This window comes from Psammomys obesus, unplaced genomic scaffold (assembly GCF_907164565.1).
Source record: "Psammomys obesus unplaced genomic scaffold, mPsaObe1.curated_primary_1811, whole genome shotgun sequence".
Lineage (NCBI taxonomy): Eukaryota > Metazoa > Chordata > Mammalia > Rodentia > Muridae > Psammomys > Psammomys obesus.
Window position 1 is genome coordinate 499,108 of NW_026587382.1, and position 20,215 is coordinate 519,322.

The window sequence follows — 20,215 nt, forward strand, 5'->3', positions numbered from 1 at the left end:
AGAAAGAAAGAAAGAAAGAAAGAAAGAAAGAAAGAAAGAAAGAAAGAAAGAAAGAAAGAACAGACCCAAAGACAAAAACCCACAATGTTTTGGAATATTTAGAGTTATTTAACAGACTGGCTTTGACTGAGAAATATGGTATTACCCATTATAAGCACAACAGTTACTAAATTAGCAACTGCTCCTAGCAATAACGAAAAACCTAGTCAAAACAGAAAACATTCGGGAAGAAAAATAACCATGATGATGTTCAAGGTGTCTCTCTGGCCATTCAATTACAAGATATCTCCATTGGTCAGGAGTCTTTTTCTCCCATTCCATTTTAATTTTGAATATTATACAAAGTAATGAATTTCATTATTTAGATATATGTATCATTATGCTTTTTTATATTTTAACTTCCTCCCTCCCTCTCCTCATTTTCCTGGTGTCCTTTGTTTTGCCATCACAGGAATTCTGCTAACTTCTTTCCCCTCTCCCCATCTTTTAAGATTTCTCCCACTGCTCTTGCAGTCCCTCTCTAGTTTCATTAACACATATGAGAGCAAGCATTCGGTACTTGTCATTCTGAGTCTGGCTCATTTTGTTTAACACACAGATCTCCAGCTGGACAGAAATTTTGAACTAATGTTTTTACTACTGTATCCCAAGTACGTAGAACAGGGCATACAGTCAGTATTCAATACCATTTGCCATGACCCTTTCTCTTGAGAAGCTTGTACCCATGGCTCAGTGCACACTGCCCCTGCCCCAGGAACTTCTCTCTCTCTCTCTCTCTCTCTCTCTCTCTCTCTCTCTCTCTCTCCTTGCTAAATCTCTTTCAAAACCATTGCTTATTACAACTTTGCTAAAAACAATTTGTGAAAGACTATACAAGGCTGTATTTTAAGCAATTATTTATTCTCTTAAGGCAGGGTACTGCTGTGGAACTTGGTCTGGTCTTGAACTTGTGTTCCTCCTGCCCCTCACTCCATATACTCCAAGATAGTTCTTATCTCCCTAAGGCAAATCTTAAAGGCAGAATGGCATACCCTGTCAGTCAGTGTAACTGTCAGTCCTGCAGCAAACAGGAGTTCTACAAGAGAACTCTTACCTTGTGCATATATGGAGATACATAAATTTTGGGTTTAAGAAAAAAATTTTTGTTAGTCCATCTCAGGTAGAAATTCTAAGCCTATTATAATAAAAATGCACACACTCAAATTTGGTTTTAGAGAGTATAAAGCTATATGTTGCAGTAACTGAGGGCTATTGACATAAAGGTTAAATTCTGCAGTGCACAATACAGGCAAGCTTCCTGCTAATGAATATGCAGCAAAGTTGAACTAGAAATACTTATTCTGGAATCGATCTGCAACCATTATGATGAGAAATAAAAAAGTATGTGAAACATAGAAAACTCATAAAAATCCTTCTTCAAAGAGCCTGGAGCTGTGGAGATGGCTTAGTTGAAAAGAAACTACCCTTCAAACACGATGAGCTGGGTTCAGATCCACATCTCCCAGGCAGAAGCCTATTGTGGCACTGTATGTCTGTACACTCACACTAGCAGCTCACTGGCCAGCCTAGATGAATCAAGGAACTCCAAGTTCAGTGTCAGTGAGAGAGCCTGACTTAAAAATAAGGTGGAGAGAGGGCTGGAGAGATGGCTCAGCAGTTAAGAGCACTGTCTGCTTTTCCAAAGGTCCTGAGTTCAAGTCCCAGCAACCACATAGTGGCTCACAATCATCTATAATGAGATCTGGTGCCCTCTATTGGTGTGTACTGTATAATAATAATAAAGAAATAAATCTTACAAAAATAAAAATAAGGTAGAGAGCAGCAGAGAAAGATACCAGACATCCACCTCTGGCCTCCAGACACACAACAGCATGTACACACCCACATAAACATGTACAAACACTACACATAAAAACACACATAAGTGAAGAGCTTACATGTCCATCACATTAAATATCACATATATTTTAATCTAATTTTATCTAGCTACCTATAACTTAAAATTATTCTAGGTAATTCAATCATGATCACTAAAAATTTCTACTTTATTTTACATACGGTCTTAATTTGCTTTAAATATGTTTACATAAACTGGGTATAGTGAGACACACCTGTAATGCCAGCATTTAGGAGGCAGAAGCAAATGAATCCAGGCAAGTCAGGGCTACACAGTACAACCCTGTCTCAGGGTCTAGAGGAATAACTCAGTGGTTAAGAACAACTCTTGTTCCCCTAGAGAACCGAAGTTCTGTTCCTAGCATCCACATGGTGGCTTACAACTATTTTAACTCCAGTTCCAGGTGCTCTCTGATGCCCTCTTCTGATCGCTGTGAGTGTGCACGCATGCACACATGTGGTATACACACATACATGCAGACAAAACACTCAAAAGCATAAAATAAAATACATTAATCTAAAAATGTTTAAAGACCATCTCAAAAATAAAACATTTAAATATTTATGTGAAATGTAGGTATATACTTATACTTTATACTTATATAAAGTATACATTTAAGGCACATTAGTAACAATTATATTCTTTAAGCGTATCTGACACAGGCTAGAGAGATGGCTCGGTAGATAAAGCATTTGTCATACAAGCATGAGGATCTGAGCTCAGAGCCCCAGAATGCATTCAAAGCCAGATGTTGCAGCTCTGAAGTGTGAGGAGAGAAGACATGAGAACTCCCAGACCAGCTCACAGACCAGCTCACAGACCAAGAGACACTGTCTCATGGTGTGGTAGCATATGCCTTTAGTCCCAGAATTTGGGAGGTAAAAGCAGGTGGATTTCTTTGCGTTCAAAGCCAAGCTGATCTACATAATGAGTTCTAGGCCAGTCAGGGTTACATAGAGAGACACTGTCTGAGTTTAAGCAAACAAACAAACAAACAAACAAAATAAACAAATCCCATGAGTTCTCAATAACATAGAAGGTAGGGATCAATACTTGAACTTGCCCTCTGACATTGAATATATAGATATAGATATATCCATATATCTATCTATCCATCTATATGTAGATATATATATCCATATATAGAGATATACATCGATATATATCTCTCTATATATATCCATATATACCCATCTTATATATATCCATAGCAAGTATGCACAACAGTCGTACACATATATGTAATAAAACACATACACACATAAAAAAGATATTTTTAAATCTGGCAAATAAATAATAAAAAGGGCTGAGGAGACAGCGCAGACAGTAAAGGTCTGCCAGGCAAGCGTGAGGACCTGAGTTTGAGTCCCCAGAGCTGACATAACAGCGTCAGTTAGGGAGGCACACACTTGTAACTGCAGCACTGGGTGACAGGTAGGTGGATCACTGGAAAACCGCAGGCCAAGGATACACCCTTCAAAACACCAAGGTGAATGGCACCCACAAAAGAACACCAAAAGCTGACCTTGCTTCCATATTCATGTGCACACATGAAAATACATAAATAAAAATACACAGACATACTACACAGAACATGCTAGAGATTGTACAATGAAGTATTTTAAGTGTTCAAGGTAGGAGATGTGTGACCTGACCTACAAGGACCAGGGCAAGCACCTATTCAGTTCCTGAAGAACAGGCAATACCTAGTCAGAATGCAGTGTTACAAACAGCACGGATGCTGACCTGGCTAAGACAGAGCGCCTGTAAACTTGGGAAAATGTCATCTATTTGCAGTCTCCTCATTTTCATGTATGGAGGACAATACCTTCCATGCAACAGACACTCAACTAACTGAATAAAGGAAGCTGAGAGCAGATCAGATCTTTTTTATAGTCTCAGGTTTAAATGTTTCTCAAGAGGAATACCTTGATGAAAATGGCATTTCATAATCCATAATGTCTCCCAAAAAGACACCTTAGATGTAACACATCCTTAAGCAACAGCCTCTCATTTGTCTTTTTAATTTCCTTAACGTGTACAAATATTCGTGTTCAATTTGCTTAATGTTGTAAATTCTTAGAAACAGTAACTGCTTTTGGGTGGGTCCTTTACATTGTTCCAATACACAGAACCTAATCATGCCAGGCACATTGGAAGCTTGGCGCATAAGCAATATCTGGTAAGTGAGTTCTGGAGACCCAGCTAGACTCTGACAAGTTGTTCTCTACATCGCTTTCAGATACCTGACAGTGCTTCTCCCCGCTGCAAGACTTCTTCGATATTGGCCACCATGATCCTCTGCACATCTTGCAGTTCAGTGTTGATGGAGCCGAGATTTCTCCGAGCACGACTATCAATGTAGAGTTTCTTGGTTTTCTGAATGAAGGTATCTAGAATGATGATTAGGCAACCATTAACAATTTTCCTGTCCATCAAGTCACTGAAGGAGGTAATCAGAACTTGAATTTATTCCTAGAGCAGCCACTGTCCACAGTCTTGAGTTTATTCCTACATCTGCCATATATACTGTTGGCTTTGACCTCATCGTCTACAAGATGGCTCTAAAAGATTAAGAGAGAATAGGAGAACTCTCCCTTGGACACCTCTGAGTCCATGGCATTTATTATCAGAATCCTTAGAAATATTAAGACCCATTCTAGTAGACCTTTCCTGAAGACAGAAAAATTTCAAACTGTATTCCGGTATAATCACTTAATTCTATGCATCCCCTGAAATGACACTGGCATATTAAGAGAGTTAGTAATCAGCAGTCTACTTTCCAAACTTACCCTATGATTCAACTTCAAATCAAACATAATAGAAAGCTTCCAAAAATCCAGTACAGAACTCTAGCTTCATTCATCTGCAGCCTATGTCTGCATTTCTCAAAACTGTAGGAATGACCTACTATCAGAAATATTTTCAACTTTTGCCAAAACAATCTACTGCTGTGTGTGCCAATACCTTTGACTCGGCTTTTGTCTGGACTCCGTTCTCCTACAGTTTGGGAAGCTGACCTGTATGGAGCACATCAGTGGGCTCCCGACCAGGTCATGAAGGAACTCCAGCAGTAGGAGGGAGCAGGCAGTGTGGTAGGGCCTTCTCTCCCACCCCCGCTCTCCTAAGGACTCACTGTGGATTAAAGCTTCTGCCCCAACAAGTTGGTCTCCCCCAAATGCTCTCCTTTTCAGTTCATAAACTGCTCCTTCCCCTGCATGTTCAGCTTGAAGGTGGGAATGACTGTTTGTGGTCCCAAGTCCCCACACCTGGTGTTACCTTATAGTCCATTCCTGTCTTTATTCCCCTGAAGCTAATGTGGGTACGCGTCTATTTCCTCATAACCTTGATACACTTTTCTTATTCACCTGGATTTACTGGACTTATTATCCAGAAAAATAACATTTAAAAAACTATATATCATATAAATTAGCATCTGGCCAATTTTTTTTCTATTACCATAAAGCAAGGTGATGTACCTGTATGACAAACTTAAAAACTTTAGGAAGTCTAAGGCATAAAAATGTTTTGTTTTGTTTTTTTTACTACAGACTTCAGCAATGTATTCTGATTCTGCCTCTTCTCACTTCCTATGCTTACTGTGCACAGGGCATTTTCTTTGACCTACTGACAGCACAATCTTTACAGGAAGGCTGGTGCTGAACCTGCCCATAATTCCTTTGCAAATACACTCACACTTGCTGTTTCTGAATGTAGTAAACAGTTTTCAAATACCATATATTTTCTAATTAGAGATTACTACTACTAAAAAAAATCATTTTTCCTGATTTCCAAAAAAATTAGTCTATGTGTCTATAGATTGGAGAAAAGAACTCAAGTTATTTTAAGGTAGTCAAATAGACTGTCATGTAGAATTTCTGTTACAAGGACCCTAACAAGAAATCAAACTAAACAACAACAAAAGAACACATTCTACAGGGAAAGGGACAAAACCAGAAGAATTTACTAGTAAGAAGTCAATTTAAAAAGACAAAAAGTAAATTTGGAGAGGGGAACAAATCAAATCTTTTTCTAGACAAATTCCTGGGCTTTCATGTCAATATTATAAGCAGTGCATCAAAAAGGTTTTCCATAGTGTTTACTTCCTTAATAAAGAAACACAGGGTGCAATCTTACCAAACTCAATGAAGGAATAGGGCCTAGAAACAGTGGGCACCTTCTTCCCATGCTGTTCATCAAATTCAGAGTGCAAGTCTTCTAGGTAGGCAAAAGCCAACTTCTTAGGGAAGGCAGCTTCACACAAAACCAGGTAACATACCCCCTGCTCAATAATGTAGCTGGAGGGAAAAAGCAAGAAAAAATTATCTATGTAGTAACAGTGCTTCATGTTCAGGTTGATTTTTAGTACTACATCAACTCCCGAAATGATCTAAGTGAAAAAAGTTCATTTCAGATCTCAAATTGTTAGAACCAAGAAAGCAACCATCTTCCTACTATTAAATATATAGCCAAAAGAACAGGGCTGGCAAGAATGACTCAACATTTAAGAACATTATTGTTCTTACAGAGGATCTAAGTTCATTACAGCACCTATATGGTGGCCCACAACCATCTGTAAGTCCATTTCCATAGGATTTGAAGCCTTCTTCTGATCTCTGTGGGCAACAGGCATGCATGCCGTGTATACACAAATGTGCACATGTATACACAAGTAAAACACTTCTATAAATAAAAGTAAATAGAAAAAATATCTAAAAAGCGGTTTATCATTACACAACTTTTCAGTTAATATATATTCACAGCTAAGGTTATTTTTGAGAGCTACAGGTATGATGACTCCACCTGCCCTCCGACCCCCTATGACAAACATATTAAAGTCCTGCCAGCCGTAACATAAAATAGAATTAAAATTTTATGGAGAAAAAAGCTGAAAGTCAAGTGAGATGTTTACTGGCACAGAAAAGACACTTCAAAACTAGTCACATTGCCTATTTCTGGCTAGAAGAATTCTAATCAAATGAAATCATTCTACAATGTAACTGTCTCCTTTTTGTGACAGTGAGCTCTTTGGCACTCTGGGAAGGAGCTTTGTGACTATAGAATATTCTTGGGGAAAAGTTAAGCTACATGAGCTTTTCAAACCTTTTAGCCACAGTACTTGTTTTCGAGACCAGGTTTCTCTGTGTAGTCCTGGCTGTCCTGGAACACACTCTGTGGACCAGGCTGGCCTCAAACTCATAGCAATCTGCCTGCCACTCCCTCCCCAGTGCTGGGATTAAAGGCGGCACCACTACCCTGGTTCACATTTTATTATTAGCATGTTTAATTCCAAATGTTCCTGTTTGAAATGTTGACTTGAGTTGCATTATTTTTTTTTTTTTTTTTTTTTTAGCAAATTTCATTAAATGAATTTTTGGCTTGTAATCTGGACAGAATTTCCACCAGTTTCTGAAATGGCCCTATCCATACTTCTGCCATTTTGCACAATATGGTTTTGCAAAGCTGTGTCCTCAGCATTGAAGATTATAAAATCAAAATGAAAATAAACTCGAAAAAACATCGAATATACTTTACACCCAGCAGAATAAAAGATTCAGTCAAGACTTAACCCTTTCTGTAAAAATAAAACACATTCATCTCATGAGCATGCACATTTGCTTATGTTTTAAGTAAATAGCAAATTTATTTGTACACCAAAGAATTACCTAAAAATAAATTTTAAGCTGGGTATGGCGGCACATGCCTTTAGTCCCAACAGAGGCAAGCAGATCTTTGTGAGTTCAAGGCCAGCCTGGTCTATGAAGTGAGTCTAGGACAGCCAAGGCTACACAGAGAAACCCTGTCTCAAAAAACAAAACAAACAAAAAATAAAAATAAATTTAAAAGATAATTTGTAGTCAGTAAATGTTTGATTTGTATACTTATTTTATGTACCGCTATACTCAGTGTTATGTAAAAATTTCGAGCACAGAAAAGCATAGGAAGTGGGAAGTTTGACCAGCCCTGCTCTAAAGCACAGTGCTTGTTTGAATATATGCCTCTGTCAGGAAGAGCACTGGCTCCTTACAAGACATGGGCCCAAGACAATACAGGGCTAAGAATAATAAACCTTTGCTAGCTCTTCTGTAGGAAAAAAAACAAAGATTGTAAAAGTCCTTCAGGAATCAGAAGAAAATTACTTTCCAGGTCTGCAGGATCTCTCCTAGTTCTTCGTTCTCTATTCCGCTGTGGAGATACACAGTCACCCCACAGTATCTGAGGGATTACTTCCAGGATACCTACAGTTACTAAAATTAGAAAATGCCCAAGTCTCTTACATAAGATAGAACAGTATCTGCATAAAACTCATGTGTATCTTTTTGTAGAGTTCAAATCACCTTAAATATGTGACAGAATATAAATGCTTTGTAAATGGCTATTATATTGTTTAGGAAATAATGATAAGAAAAAAGTTTGTACCCCACATCTGTTTAGTACAGATACTTTTTTAACTACTCTCAAAGCATGGTCCTTGGCTACCGACATGGCTTCCACGGAGACAGAACCTGTGGACATAGAAGATAACTATATCATATAATTAAATGGACACATATGCATTCATTTGGCTAAGTTCTACAGGCTGGTCTCAACTCATGGGCCCAGGCGACTCTCCTGCCTTAGCCTCCAGACAGCCTAGACTACAGGTGCACCCTAACTCATACAGCCAAATGGCTACATTATCTGGTGTTTAAATTAAAGTACCTATAAAAATGCCTTAGAGACTATGTAATTAATAACCTTATAAAATATGGGGTCTACCACTTTCTTTTTTAAATATACTTGTTTTTGATGAGATGAAGTACTTTTCTTCTACAGTGTTTGCTTAAACACTGTATTGTTATTTGGGTTTTGGTTAAACTAAGCAGTTCCTCCTTGTCCTAAAAGATTTTACTATCTGAGCTGCTGATATGACGAAGCTTACTTACTGGATCCTTTTTTATTTTGTTGTGCTCTTCCTGTAACCTCCTTCCTTTTCAATCCTTTCTGTTTTTTTGAAGATTCAACTTGGCATGTATTATTTCACACCAATTATCTGCAGATAATTACATCTCCAATAAAGTTCCTGATATAGATAATACTGACTGTCAACTAAACAGGCTCTAGAAATGCCTGGAAGAACCCCTGGCATATCTTTGAGGGAGTTTCTACATTGAGTTAATCAAGATGGAAGACCAACCCTAAATATCAGTAATGTATGGACCGACAGCCAGGACTGATGAAGTGAGCTGAGCACCAGTATTCCTCTCTGCTTCCTGACTACAGATACAACAGGACCAGTTACTTCAAGTCCTTCCCATCCTGCCGCCGTGATGGACTGTACCCTCTCTAAGACAAAAACAAACCCCTCCACCCTTAATTTACTTCTGTACAGCACTGAGAAAAGCAGCACACTTCCTTCCATCCCTCTCTTAGCTTTGTGCATTATCTATAACCATGAAATGGCTGGGGATATAACCCAGGGGTAGGGTACTTGCCTAGCATGCATGAGGGCACTGGGTTCAATCCCCAGTAGTGGAAACCAAACAGAAACCCTCCACTTCTATAGCCACAGGCTTAGAAGCTTTTAAATACTCTTACAATTTTAAAATATTTATTGTCTATTCCGTATGTATCAAAAATATGCTAAATATGTATGTATGCCCTTAAAATCCTTGCTGAGAAATTCTCTGAAAAGAAAAACCATGCCTTGGACATGTTCTGTGAATTGGTCTGTATCACTGTTAATAAGCCTGTGAGCAGGAATAATGGCATATTTGCACCTGGCTCCAAGATGTTCCTAAAGCATAAAGTTATCTATTATTGCATGGTAAGTATAGAATTTGTTAGACACAGGCTAACAAGTTAAATTACTATAAGCAAGCATGTTAACTAAAAAAAAAAAAAAAAAAGAAATTAGATTTCAGTTTTCTAGAAATAGAGGCCAAAAAGTGCTTCCATGAAGAGACTGTATTTTTAAAGCTACCTTTTAAAGAAACTGTTATTCTGGGCTGGGGAGATTGCTTAGTCGGTAAACTACATACCTTGCAAATTTGAAGAGCCAAGTTTGATCCCTAGAATGTTTTTTTTTTTTTTAAGTGGCAGGTGTGATGACACACATTTATAACCCCAGCATTGAGGAAGGAGACAGGCAGAGATCCCTGGGGCTCACTGGCCAGCTAACTTAGCCTACTTGGGAGTTCCAGGCCAGTGAGAGAGACTGTGGTAAAAAAGATAAAAAGAGAACGGTGGATGGAGCCTGAGGATGACACCCAAGGTTGTCCTCTGGCATGCATACTGCACACACATAAAGCATCACACAGAAAACAACATTGTACTATTATTTTTTAAGGATTAAAAAACTATGTGTATGTTCATTTATTTTTAAATGCACATTTAAAAACAGAGCATATGAGGCATATGCATATGAGGTGAGATAACTCAAAGGCTACAAGAAAGCATCAGATGCCCTGGAGCTAGAAATACAGGTGGTTGTAAGCCACTTGATATAGGCGCTGGGAACTGAACTTGGATCCTCTACAAAAAGAGTCAGTTCTCTTAACTGCTGAACCACCTTTCTAGTCCCGATTGTTATACTCTTATAAGGTGTTACATCACTGTGTTTCGTACTTGAATGATCACAAAGAAATCAGAGGCATACTCACTGAAAAGTCATGGCGCCTGCTTCCAACGTACATCTGGTAGGGGACTGCTCATTCAGCTTTCGAAAGAGCTGCTTAGCCTGACTCTGATACTGCTGAAGGTCCCGGCCTGACTGAAAGAAGATAACTTCATTCAAGGATTTAACACATACACACAAAGCACCATCAGTTAGAAACGTCATCAATTTATCAGTATCAGTTAGAAATATCAGAAGAATACTACGTAAATAAGGTCCTCCATTTAGCAGTATGTAAGATTCATTTCAATAAAGAAAAAAGGTCTTACTTTTGAACAAATAAGAAAACCTAACTCCTAGTTTTTCCAAGCTCCCGGTACATAATTGCTAAGAAGCAAAAGTATGCATGTCGACAACATGTAAGGCACTCTTCTTTTTACTATTAGGTCAATACCCTTCTCCTCAGCCACTGTCAGTAACTGTGTATCCTGCACCACAATCTGGAGAGAGTTCTGAGAACCAACGACTGATGAATCTCACTTAATGCTGGAGTATCAACAGAATTTTCCACAAAGGCAGAAGAGCATTAAAGCAAAACTATGTATGTATGCCTGTGATTGAAAAATCAATGAATAATACCACTGCAACTAGGTAAAAAGGCCAACTCTCTTTTATTACATGAATCTATTTGGTTCTCCAGTTTAGGTAACAAATTTGAATAAAGAGGAATATGTGCAAAAAGGGTAACATTCAAATGGTATAGTTAGTATTTCTCTGAACAAGTTATTAGAAAGAAAAGGAGGGGTATACTGTGGTTGTGTCACTTTGAAAGAGTAAATGTCAGACCTTACTAACCTACCATATTCAAAGAAGAAAAACAGTACATGAAGAATGAGAAACAAACACACATTGTCAATTCACCCTCTTCCTGGGGAGGGGAAGAGGACTTTCTGCTAGCTATTGTCTCAGGATCTCTACTGCCCAAATCTGTATGCCAAAAATTCTACCACCAAGCCTATGGTAAAAAAAAGTGGAGCATTTGGAGGATGGCACACTAACGGTTGAGGTTGATGTCACTGTATGAAATTCCAGAAAGCTAGGTTTGGCCCCTGTACCACATGAAGACCCACACAGAATTGCTACCTATGAACGAGAAGCAGACACCAAATCTGCGAGCCTTGTCATCTTGGACTTCTTGGGTCTAGACGTAGAGAAGTATCTTTTGTTGTTGATAAGCCACCCAGTTTATGCACACTGCCATGTGACAGAAAGCACTAATTATCTCATTTTTGTAATTATTTATTTAGCATTGAAAGACAGACTAGCTTTCCTTTGGTAGATATTTCATAACACTGAAATAAAAGTGCTCACATTAGTTCTCCCGGAGTCTGAGTCTTAGGAATAACTTTGAGGGAGCACACCATGAAATATTAAGCTTCCAGACAGTATACTACTGAGCTAATAGTACAAACAAGGAGGCAGTAATGACATGGCATACAAGTATTTTTCCTGAGATATCAAAATAAATGAGGTAACGAATAAGCACAAAATAGCAAGAGTCAGGCAGAGCCCACTCAGTGCATTAGCTGTGGATTCATCTCCTTTAGCACTACTGCTATGGCAATGATCTGTTAACAGTTATAATGCCACTCATTTGAGAAATGCTTTTGTATCAGTATATGCATACATGTAGATATTATATCAATTCACACATTAAACAGTACCTTATAATAACTAGAACCTTATAACAACATTATATTGGCATTATATTAAGCAATATGCATGTATACATCCATCTACAGCTGGGCAGCCAGCACGTTAGTAAACGTCACACGCTTTCAGGCAGTAAGAAGTAGTACATAACATCCTATTTTCCTATGTGAATGGTATTTACCAATCTGTTTGCTTCACCATGCCATTATGTGGCATGAAGAGATCTGAACCCACAACCAACACAAGTAAGGGATGTGACTAACGTTGGAAGTATTATTAGGTGATAACAAAGATCAATTTATATATAATTTTCAACCTTGGCTTCACATTGGACTCACCTAGGGATCTTAAAAAATACTTATGTGCAATCTTTATTCCTAAACCAATAAAATAACAATTTTTTCAATTGCTAAAGGCAGATGAACACCTTAAAGGCACAGCTGAAAAAAAAACAATGGCAAAAATACCCAACCCACAAACAAACGAGCAAAAACACAACAAACAAAAATTAGTGTAAATCTCCTAACTTTATAAGACATAAGTATTACTATAACCCAAAAGAACAAAACTAAAAGTCATACCAATTATAAGAAATAACAGCTGGGAGCATGCTACAGTTTCAGAATTTACAAACACACACACACACACACACACACACACACACACACACACACACAAAGCAATGTTGTGCACTAGGGCAAATTTACATAGACATTACAGAATGACAACCAACACTAATACTGGTTCAGCTGGTATTAACAGTCCTAAGAACAAAATCATCTTGGCTAAATAATATTTTGGTTTTTTTCTGGCATATTCACATAATAGGCTATTTATCGAATATTTAATGATATGAGACAATATTCAGCTTTTTTAACTGATAAGTAAAAAATAAAGTCAGTCTTGCAGTATAATTCATTATATAATTTTAACCACACACATACAGGAAGAAGAGGAAAAGGGGGATGGAAAGCATATGAGACCATTTGAGTAAAGATTATAGGAAATAAACATCATTAGCATTTTAGTGATATGTCAGTAAACTTTCTACATAAACATTAATTCTAATGTTAATTGTATAAAAATTATTCATCCATTTCTGTTCATTGCATCTTTGTGCAAAGAATACATGCAATCCCTGTTTGTAAATTTAAAGACAGGCTAGAATTTGGAAAAATACTTCAGAAATAAAGTTAATGCTCAATTTCTGTCAGTGACTATTTTAAACACTTTACATAATTTAACTCATCTAATCATCATAATCACTCTAGGATATGTTTAGAATTATTACACCAGTATTATATTTTAGAAACAAATATTGCCAAGGACCCTAAGAGTCCTATAGGCAAGGACTCATCCCTATAGAGGGGAAGAGCTATGATTTGACCTAGATAATCTGACCACACAGCCCCTGCTTCAAGCACTATGACATTCCACGTCCATGATTAAAATTATTTCAACAGTAGATCCACCTTTCAGACAATGTCTTGTCAATCATGTAATTCACAGGAAATATTAAAGGAGCTGTGTAGGAAATGATGGAGACCCCACGAAAACATAACCTGTGCTTTACAGACATAGCTTGCTTTCAACGTCAAAGTCACAGAGGGCCCACAGACAGTTAGCCCAGCTAAAAATACCTACATGCCCTGATTGTGCTTTCTAGTCTATGTAGAAATCAAAACTCTGCCTACCTTATAAGATATGTTAGAAATCCAGTAACGAAGAGAATAAGACAGCTAAATCTGCCAGGAGGTTACCCACTAGCATGTTTGGGATCATCTGGTATATTTAAGATTGTCTCTGTGTTACAAAAGGTACAAGGCAGTGGTCTGCCTCAGAATCTCAGTGCTTTTCCTGTCTCACCTAGGCTAGTGGACAACTAGCACTTCCAAATATCATCTTTTACCTTTCTAAATCAGTTTTGGCTTTGTTCTACAAACCAATGACTACATCAGGCTTACCTTCTAAGCATCAATGAGAGATTAATTACAGGAGCATGGGTGACCCCGAAACTGCCGCACAGCATCCAAGCTCCTCCCCATCATGGACATCATGGAGGACGGCCTCATGAAGGTGCATCTGAGTCCCCTCCCATCACCTCCCACTTCCTCTATCAGTGTTGCCAAAGATCACTAGCATTTTCCAAGAATGTTTAGCTAGGTCTTATCATTTATAAATCCTTGATAAACTTAGCTGGTCAAAGGCCAGTTGGACCAAGAACCAAGAACCATTCATTTTCCTCTATTGGCAATTACAGTAGCACCCTGAAATGATAAGTGGAGGGAGGCAGTCCAACTGCACAACAGGTCACTTGTTTTTACTGGAGTTCCCTATTGTCTAACTGGTTAGTTCAACACCTCTTCCAACTCTCAACGGCCCTCCCAGCACAAAATTAAATGCAGCAATTTTGTGGTAGAATAAAAAGGTAGACAGAAGAAACTGCAAACATCCTAAAAGGAAAAACATACCATTGTAGAGAAGAAAAAGAAAAAAGGAAGAGGAAAGGAAGAGGAATATCAGTCAGAGAGTCTGGGTCTGTGAAGAAACGTTCGTCTCTATACCTGCCCTGAGCCTACATTTCTAGGTAGCACACGGCCACCAGTGCGTACAATACTCTGTCTATCTTACATGTGTGTGTCACTCTTCCCTGTCTTATCTGAATAGCCAGCGCTCCTCAGGGCCGAGACAGCTAAGAGCCTGTATAGGGCTGGTGCCTAGTAAATAACCTAGCAGCACAAATGAGTTACTCTGGCTCTGACAATTTCAGTACTTAATATAAGACTATGTGGTCAAGACAATCTATGTCTTAGGTTATTTCTGAGTTGGGTGTGCTGCTGTATACCTGCAATTGTAGCATTCAAAAGGCTAAAGCAGAGGGATCAGTTCAAGGTAAGCTCTAGCTATACAGAGCCTGCACCAATTTTTAAAAAAGTTATTTCTATATTAGTAGGAAGTGAGTATGCGGTTGAGAAGTCTTAAACAAGGCAGTGCAGAATAATGGTTAGAAACTAAGAGCCAAACTGATACTGATTTTTAAAAAACAGTAGCTTAATAAAACACTGCTTACTGTAAGCAGCAATTCTCAACCAGGACTCATTTTGTCCCTAAAGCGACTTCTGGAAATGTCTAAAAGTAGTTTGAGTTGTTAGAACAACAGGGCAGGAAATGTACTACTGCCATCTAGAAGTGGAGACCAAGGACGGGGACTCCACAAGGCACAGGACAACCTCTCACAACAAAGAATCATCCAGCCCCAAATGTGAACACGGTAGGTTAAAAACAGATCAACTTCCAAAACAAACCAACAAAACCCGTGACACATTCCAGTACCCTACTTGTTAGCTGTGTGACTTTAAGAAGTGGCCTGTTCTCTGTAAGCCTCCCATTCTCCTTCTCTATGAAGGGTAATAGGAGCACACACTGTAACACGGGTGATGAGGATGAAGACATACTGCACGTGGCAGACCCAGGACCCTTTGGTCGTGCCCTAGGCACTTTACAATGTTCTGTACGACATTATGATGGAAAAAAATCTAAGACTGCTGGCTTTGCAGACCTTAAAAGTTGAGAAAAGAACCTATGTAAAATCAAAATTACTAAAGGAAAATGACAGAATCACACACACTCACACACACACACACACACACACACACACAAATGTTTCTGTGGAGAATTTCTCATCAATTAAACTCCTTTTGACAGATCAATAACAAAGAAATAACCATGTTTAAAATCAAGAAACATTCAACAAATTTTTCAGGAAATTATCAAAGCAGAGTGTAAGGGTCCACTAATATTAAATAGCATTTCAAATCTACTTTGATCCCTCTCCTTCATTAGAAAGCAATGCAGCTGACCAGATTTTGCCCCTCTGACCCCGACTGCTACCCTTCACGGGAAAAATACTTGTCAAAGTACGTGTTCTCTAAGACCCACCCCACCTTCCTTTGTTCAGATCATGTTCTTGCGCTCATCTGAACAATATGCTTTAATAGAGCAGGTGCGAATCAGGCATAACTGTGAACGTAGGCGCAGTCCTGAACCTTGACAGCTTTCTAAATGTCACTATTACTTCATCCACTTTCAGCAGATGTCATCAGGCTAGGTCAAGGATCAGGTGCTACAGGAAAACGGGGTGCAGAAATGAGGGGTTGCTCTTCCCCAGATGTATCAGCCAGCAGCCTTAGGGGCAGCCGAAAATTAAAGCCCTGAATTTGAAGAAAGTCCCTAAAAAGTCATCGCAAACTGGGTGATTACAACTAGACAAAGATACCCCTCTTCACAGCGTTTGTTGAAGGGAGAACAGGTCACACCAAACACTGACCCCTTAGACCAGGATTCTTCTCCCAGACAGCCTCTCCACGAGCAAACGGGAGAAGAGCGCTGGGGGGCGGCCAGGGCCTCCGAGGTCGCTGGGGTCCCGCCGGCCCAAGGAAGGAAGCCACCGCTGGGAGCACGGCGAGCTCGAAGGGGCTGGCGGGCTCGGGGCTCCGGCAGCAGCTTACCTGTTCGTCCTCCTGCATCGACGCGGCCAGGGGAAGCCCGTCCGCCACGCGGGCGATCATCGTCAGCAGCACCATCTTCCCTGACTCCGGAGACCCGGGCCGCCTCACTCACTGCCCTCCCTTCGCCCGCGGTGGCTAGTTACACCCCCAGCTCAGCTCCCCGACAGCTAAGCGGCTGGCGTCTCCGCTTCCCGCTGAGGTGGCCGGAAACGGCTTCAGAGCGTTCCACTACCGGTCCCTCCGACTGGCTTCCCACTGAGCACCACAACCCCCGGAACTTCAGTTCCGCAGTCTGTCCTCCCCACCCCCCAATAGTCAAGTCCCGCCCACTCTCGTGAATTTCTGTTCTTTTCCTTAAGTGGTATCTCTTGAAGAGGAGTGTGGTCCCCAAGCTGAAAAGGGCTAGAAGGGCAACTGAGAGTGAATTTTTAAGTGAACCGAGTGTGAAACAACTTAAGAGTTATATATTTTCAGATTTAATTTCTTTTTTGTAAAGAAATTTATATTTTATACATCTGTGTATGTCTCGGCAGAGATTTTTTTTTTTTTTTTTGAGGTTTTTCTGGCTTGGATGTTTACCCTTTCACGAGGTTCTTAAACAGTTTGTGGCAAGAGTTCAGCAAATAGGGGCGGGAGAGATGGTTCAGGGGTCAAGGGTTGCTCTTTCAGAAGTTTGACTTGGAGCACTCACAGTGGTTCACAACCAACTATAACTATTCCAAAGGATCTGATGCCCTCTTCTGGCGGATATAGCTTCGGCATGCACGTGGTACACAGACAAAAGTAGAGGTCAAACACCCATACACATGAAAATTTAAAAGAGGGATCAGCAAATATGTGTGTGTGTGTGTGTGTGTGTGTGTGTGTGTGTGTGTGTGTGTGTGAATAAATGAACAAGTACAGGACTCAGGGATTACATATGTAATTCAGCTTGCCTAGCTCTCAGCTGCCTCTGTCATGATATAGAAAAGGGTAATCTTACCAGGCTTTCTAATGACTTGGTTTTTATTTACTTTTGGAGCCTATTATCTCCCGTCCTTCATATAACACACACCAGACAGCGTCTTGCTATGCGGCTTGGGTTAGCCTAGAACTCACCTGTGCCGGGCTTGTATTTACAATCATATTGTGCTTCGGCTTGCCACATGCTGGAATTACAGGCATGAGCCACCATCCCTGGCTTCTGATGAGATTCTTTCTTTTTCCTATAGATATAGGTTAAATAATACATGCTTTTGTTATGAACTAAATCACCTTCAGCAGTTATTCAGAATTACCCATGAAGCTTTTGAGTTAAGACTCAATGAGACCTTGAGATTGACTCTATAAGAAAAACCGAAGAACTGAAATAGATAAGAAACAAACCAACAGTGCTGTGAACAGAGACAATGTGGAGTGGAAAGCAATTTTGGAATGTATAATGCCTAATTTGGTAGAATCATAATATATCTTAAATAGTCTATAGATATGGATATGTCTAACTTCTTACACTCAGCAAAGGTTATGTCTTCTACTGCAATGCCAGGGTCATGGGACCCTCAGAGACCACCAGGAGACAACTCAACGCAATAGCAAGAGAGCTTTATTACGAGAGCGATCGAACTCGGGACCCAAGTGTCACTGATACAGCAGTAGAGAAGTGGGACCCTGAGCTCTGAGTGAGCAGGATTTTTAAAGGGAAAGTCTGTGAGCAGGGGTTCCTATAACAGCAAGCGGGGAGGGGGGAGGACATGTTTCCATGACAGAAAGCAGGTGGGTTCGTGCCTTGACATTACAGAATTGGGTAAAAGCCATAGGGGAGAGGTGACTGTTTACATAATCATAATTGCCAGGGAGATTGTCTCTATTTTTTACTAAACATTTATTCTGTGATATTTCCTGGAGGCCGTTGCTTGGAGAGCTAACTTTGTTTTCTGCCAGGTGCACATTCTGGTACCTGAGTTCAGCTCCCGGTCAAGATGGCTCCTTATTTCAAAATGGAGGCATACTCAGGCTAACTATACCCAGGCTAACTTAAACTCTTCACTACCACAATCTCAAGTGATTCTCATCAACCCTAACAGAACAATTCCAGTAATAGAGAATAAGGACAGACATATTCCTGACAAAGCTACTTCCAGGTGGGACCAGGGAGCAGAGAGAGCAAAGCAGAGACAAGCTGACTTGGAGTGAGAGTCTCAGCAGGGTTTCAGTTTGTAGCTCTCAGCTTTCCCGAGGCCAGTGTGGACATTGCCTGTATGTTTCTCAGCCGCCATTGCTTCTTTAAAATGCATTTTAATTTAAAAAAAAATTGTATGCTAGCACACACACACACACACAAAACCCCAGTGGATTTAATTACTGGGTTCCCATCCCCATCCCACCCCAGTGCTGAGGAGCCAACCCAGGCCTTCCACAAACCACCCCTAAGCTGCAGCCACAGCCAACTACCAACCATTTCTTGAAACAGCACTCATACTTGCCCCTCTCTCCCTGCCCTGTTTTCCTTTTAAGTAGACTGCACGATTCTGGTGGCCTCGGATACTGGGATTTGCTAGTCCAAGGGGAGAATGTCGTCTTAGGCTGCTTAATGGGCAACTGAGAAATGCCAATGCTGTATCTGATCAGATACTCAGACCTCAGGAACTCTGGAATCTGAGTCACTGTTGTTTCCAACTCATTGCTCATCATCCCATTTGCATCTGGTACTGATGTTATGAAATGAGTAAAATTCCAAAATTTTGGCAGTGGGAGTGGGGGAAGGCAGGGGAATGAATGATAGCTAGCTATACCAGGAAAGTTTACCAAGCTACTAAACAACGCATACATCCAAATTAAATTATTTTATACTAAGCTGCTCTGGTGGGAAGACTTGATTAAAGTGGTGACATCTGCATAGGTATTTACTGGTGTCACCAAAGGAAGCAGTACAGTCTGTATCCATCCCCTCGCTCATTTTATTATCCATCCATATGAATTAATGTGTCTGTGTGGCCTGTTTTTTTGTGGTTTATTTTTTTTGCAATTTTTTAAATTTACTTTTTTATTTATTAAAATTTATTCACTTTTCACTTTGTATCCTGGCTATAGCCCCCTCCCTCATCTCCTCCCATGCCCCTCCCCTAGTCCACTGATATGGGAGGTCCTCCTTCCCTTCCATCTGACCCAGCTTATCAGGTCTCATCAAGACTGGCTGCATTATCTTCCTCTGTGGCCTGGTAAAGCTGCTCTTCCCTGGGGGTGGGGGGGGTGATCAGAGAGCCAGCCACAGAGTTCATGTCAGAGACAGTCCCTGTTCCCCTTACTAGGGAACTCACTTAGACACTGAGCTGCCATGGGCTACATTTGTGCAGGGATTCTAGGTTATCTCCATGAATGGCCCTTAATATTGGAGTATCAGTTTTCAGAAAAGGCCCTTGTGCCCAGATTTTTGTTGTTGTTGTTGTTGTTGTTGTTGTTGTTGTTGTTGTTGTTGTTCTTCTTCTTCTTCTTCTTCTTCTTCTTCTTCTTCTTCTTCTTCTT

The 20,215-nt window shown here is 39.9% G+C and overlaps 1 protein-coding gene across 1 annotated transcript in view; it reads right to left on the reverse strand.

Moving 5' to 3' along the window:
* Positions 1 to 16,930, reverse strand: part of Sec22b (SEC22 homolog B, vesicle trafficking protein) — a 20,155-nt gene extending 3,225 nt beyond the window's left edge. Inside the window, exons 1-4 of the mRNA XM_055603753.1 lie at positions 16,715 to 16,930; positions 10,540 to 10,649; positions 6,035 to 6,195; positions 4,144 to 4,290 (exon numbers count right to left, since the gene is read on the reverse strand). Of these exons, the coding sequence (XP_055459728.1) occupies positions 4,144 to 4,290; positions 6,035 to 6,195; positions 10,540 to 10,649; positions 16,715 to 16,789 (493 nt within the window). The 5' untranslated portion in view covers positions 16,790 to 16,930. The remainder of the gene's footprint in view (positions 1 to 4,143; positions 4,291 to 6,034; positions 6,196 to 10,539; positions 10,650 to 16,714) is intronic.
* Between the last annotated feature and the right edge of the window lie 3,285 nt (positions 16,931 to 20,215).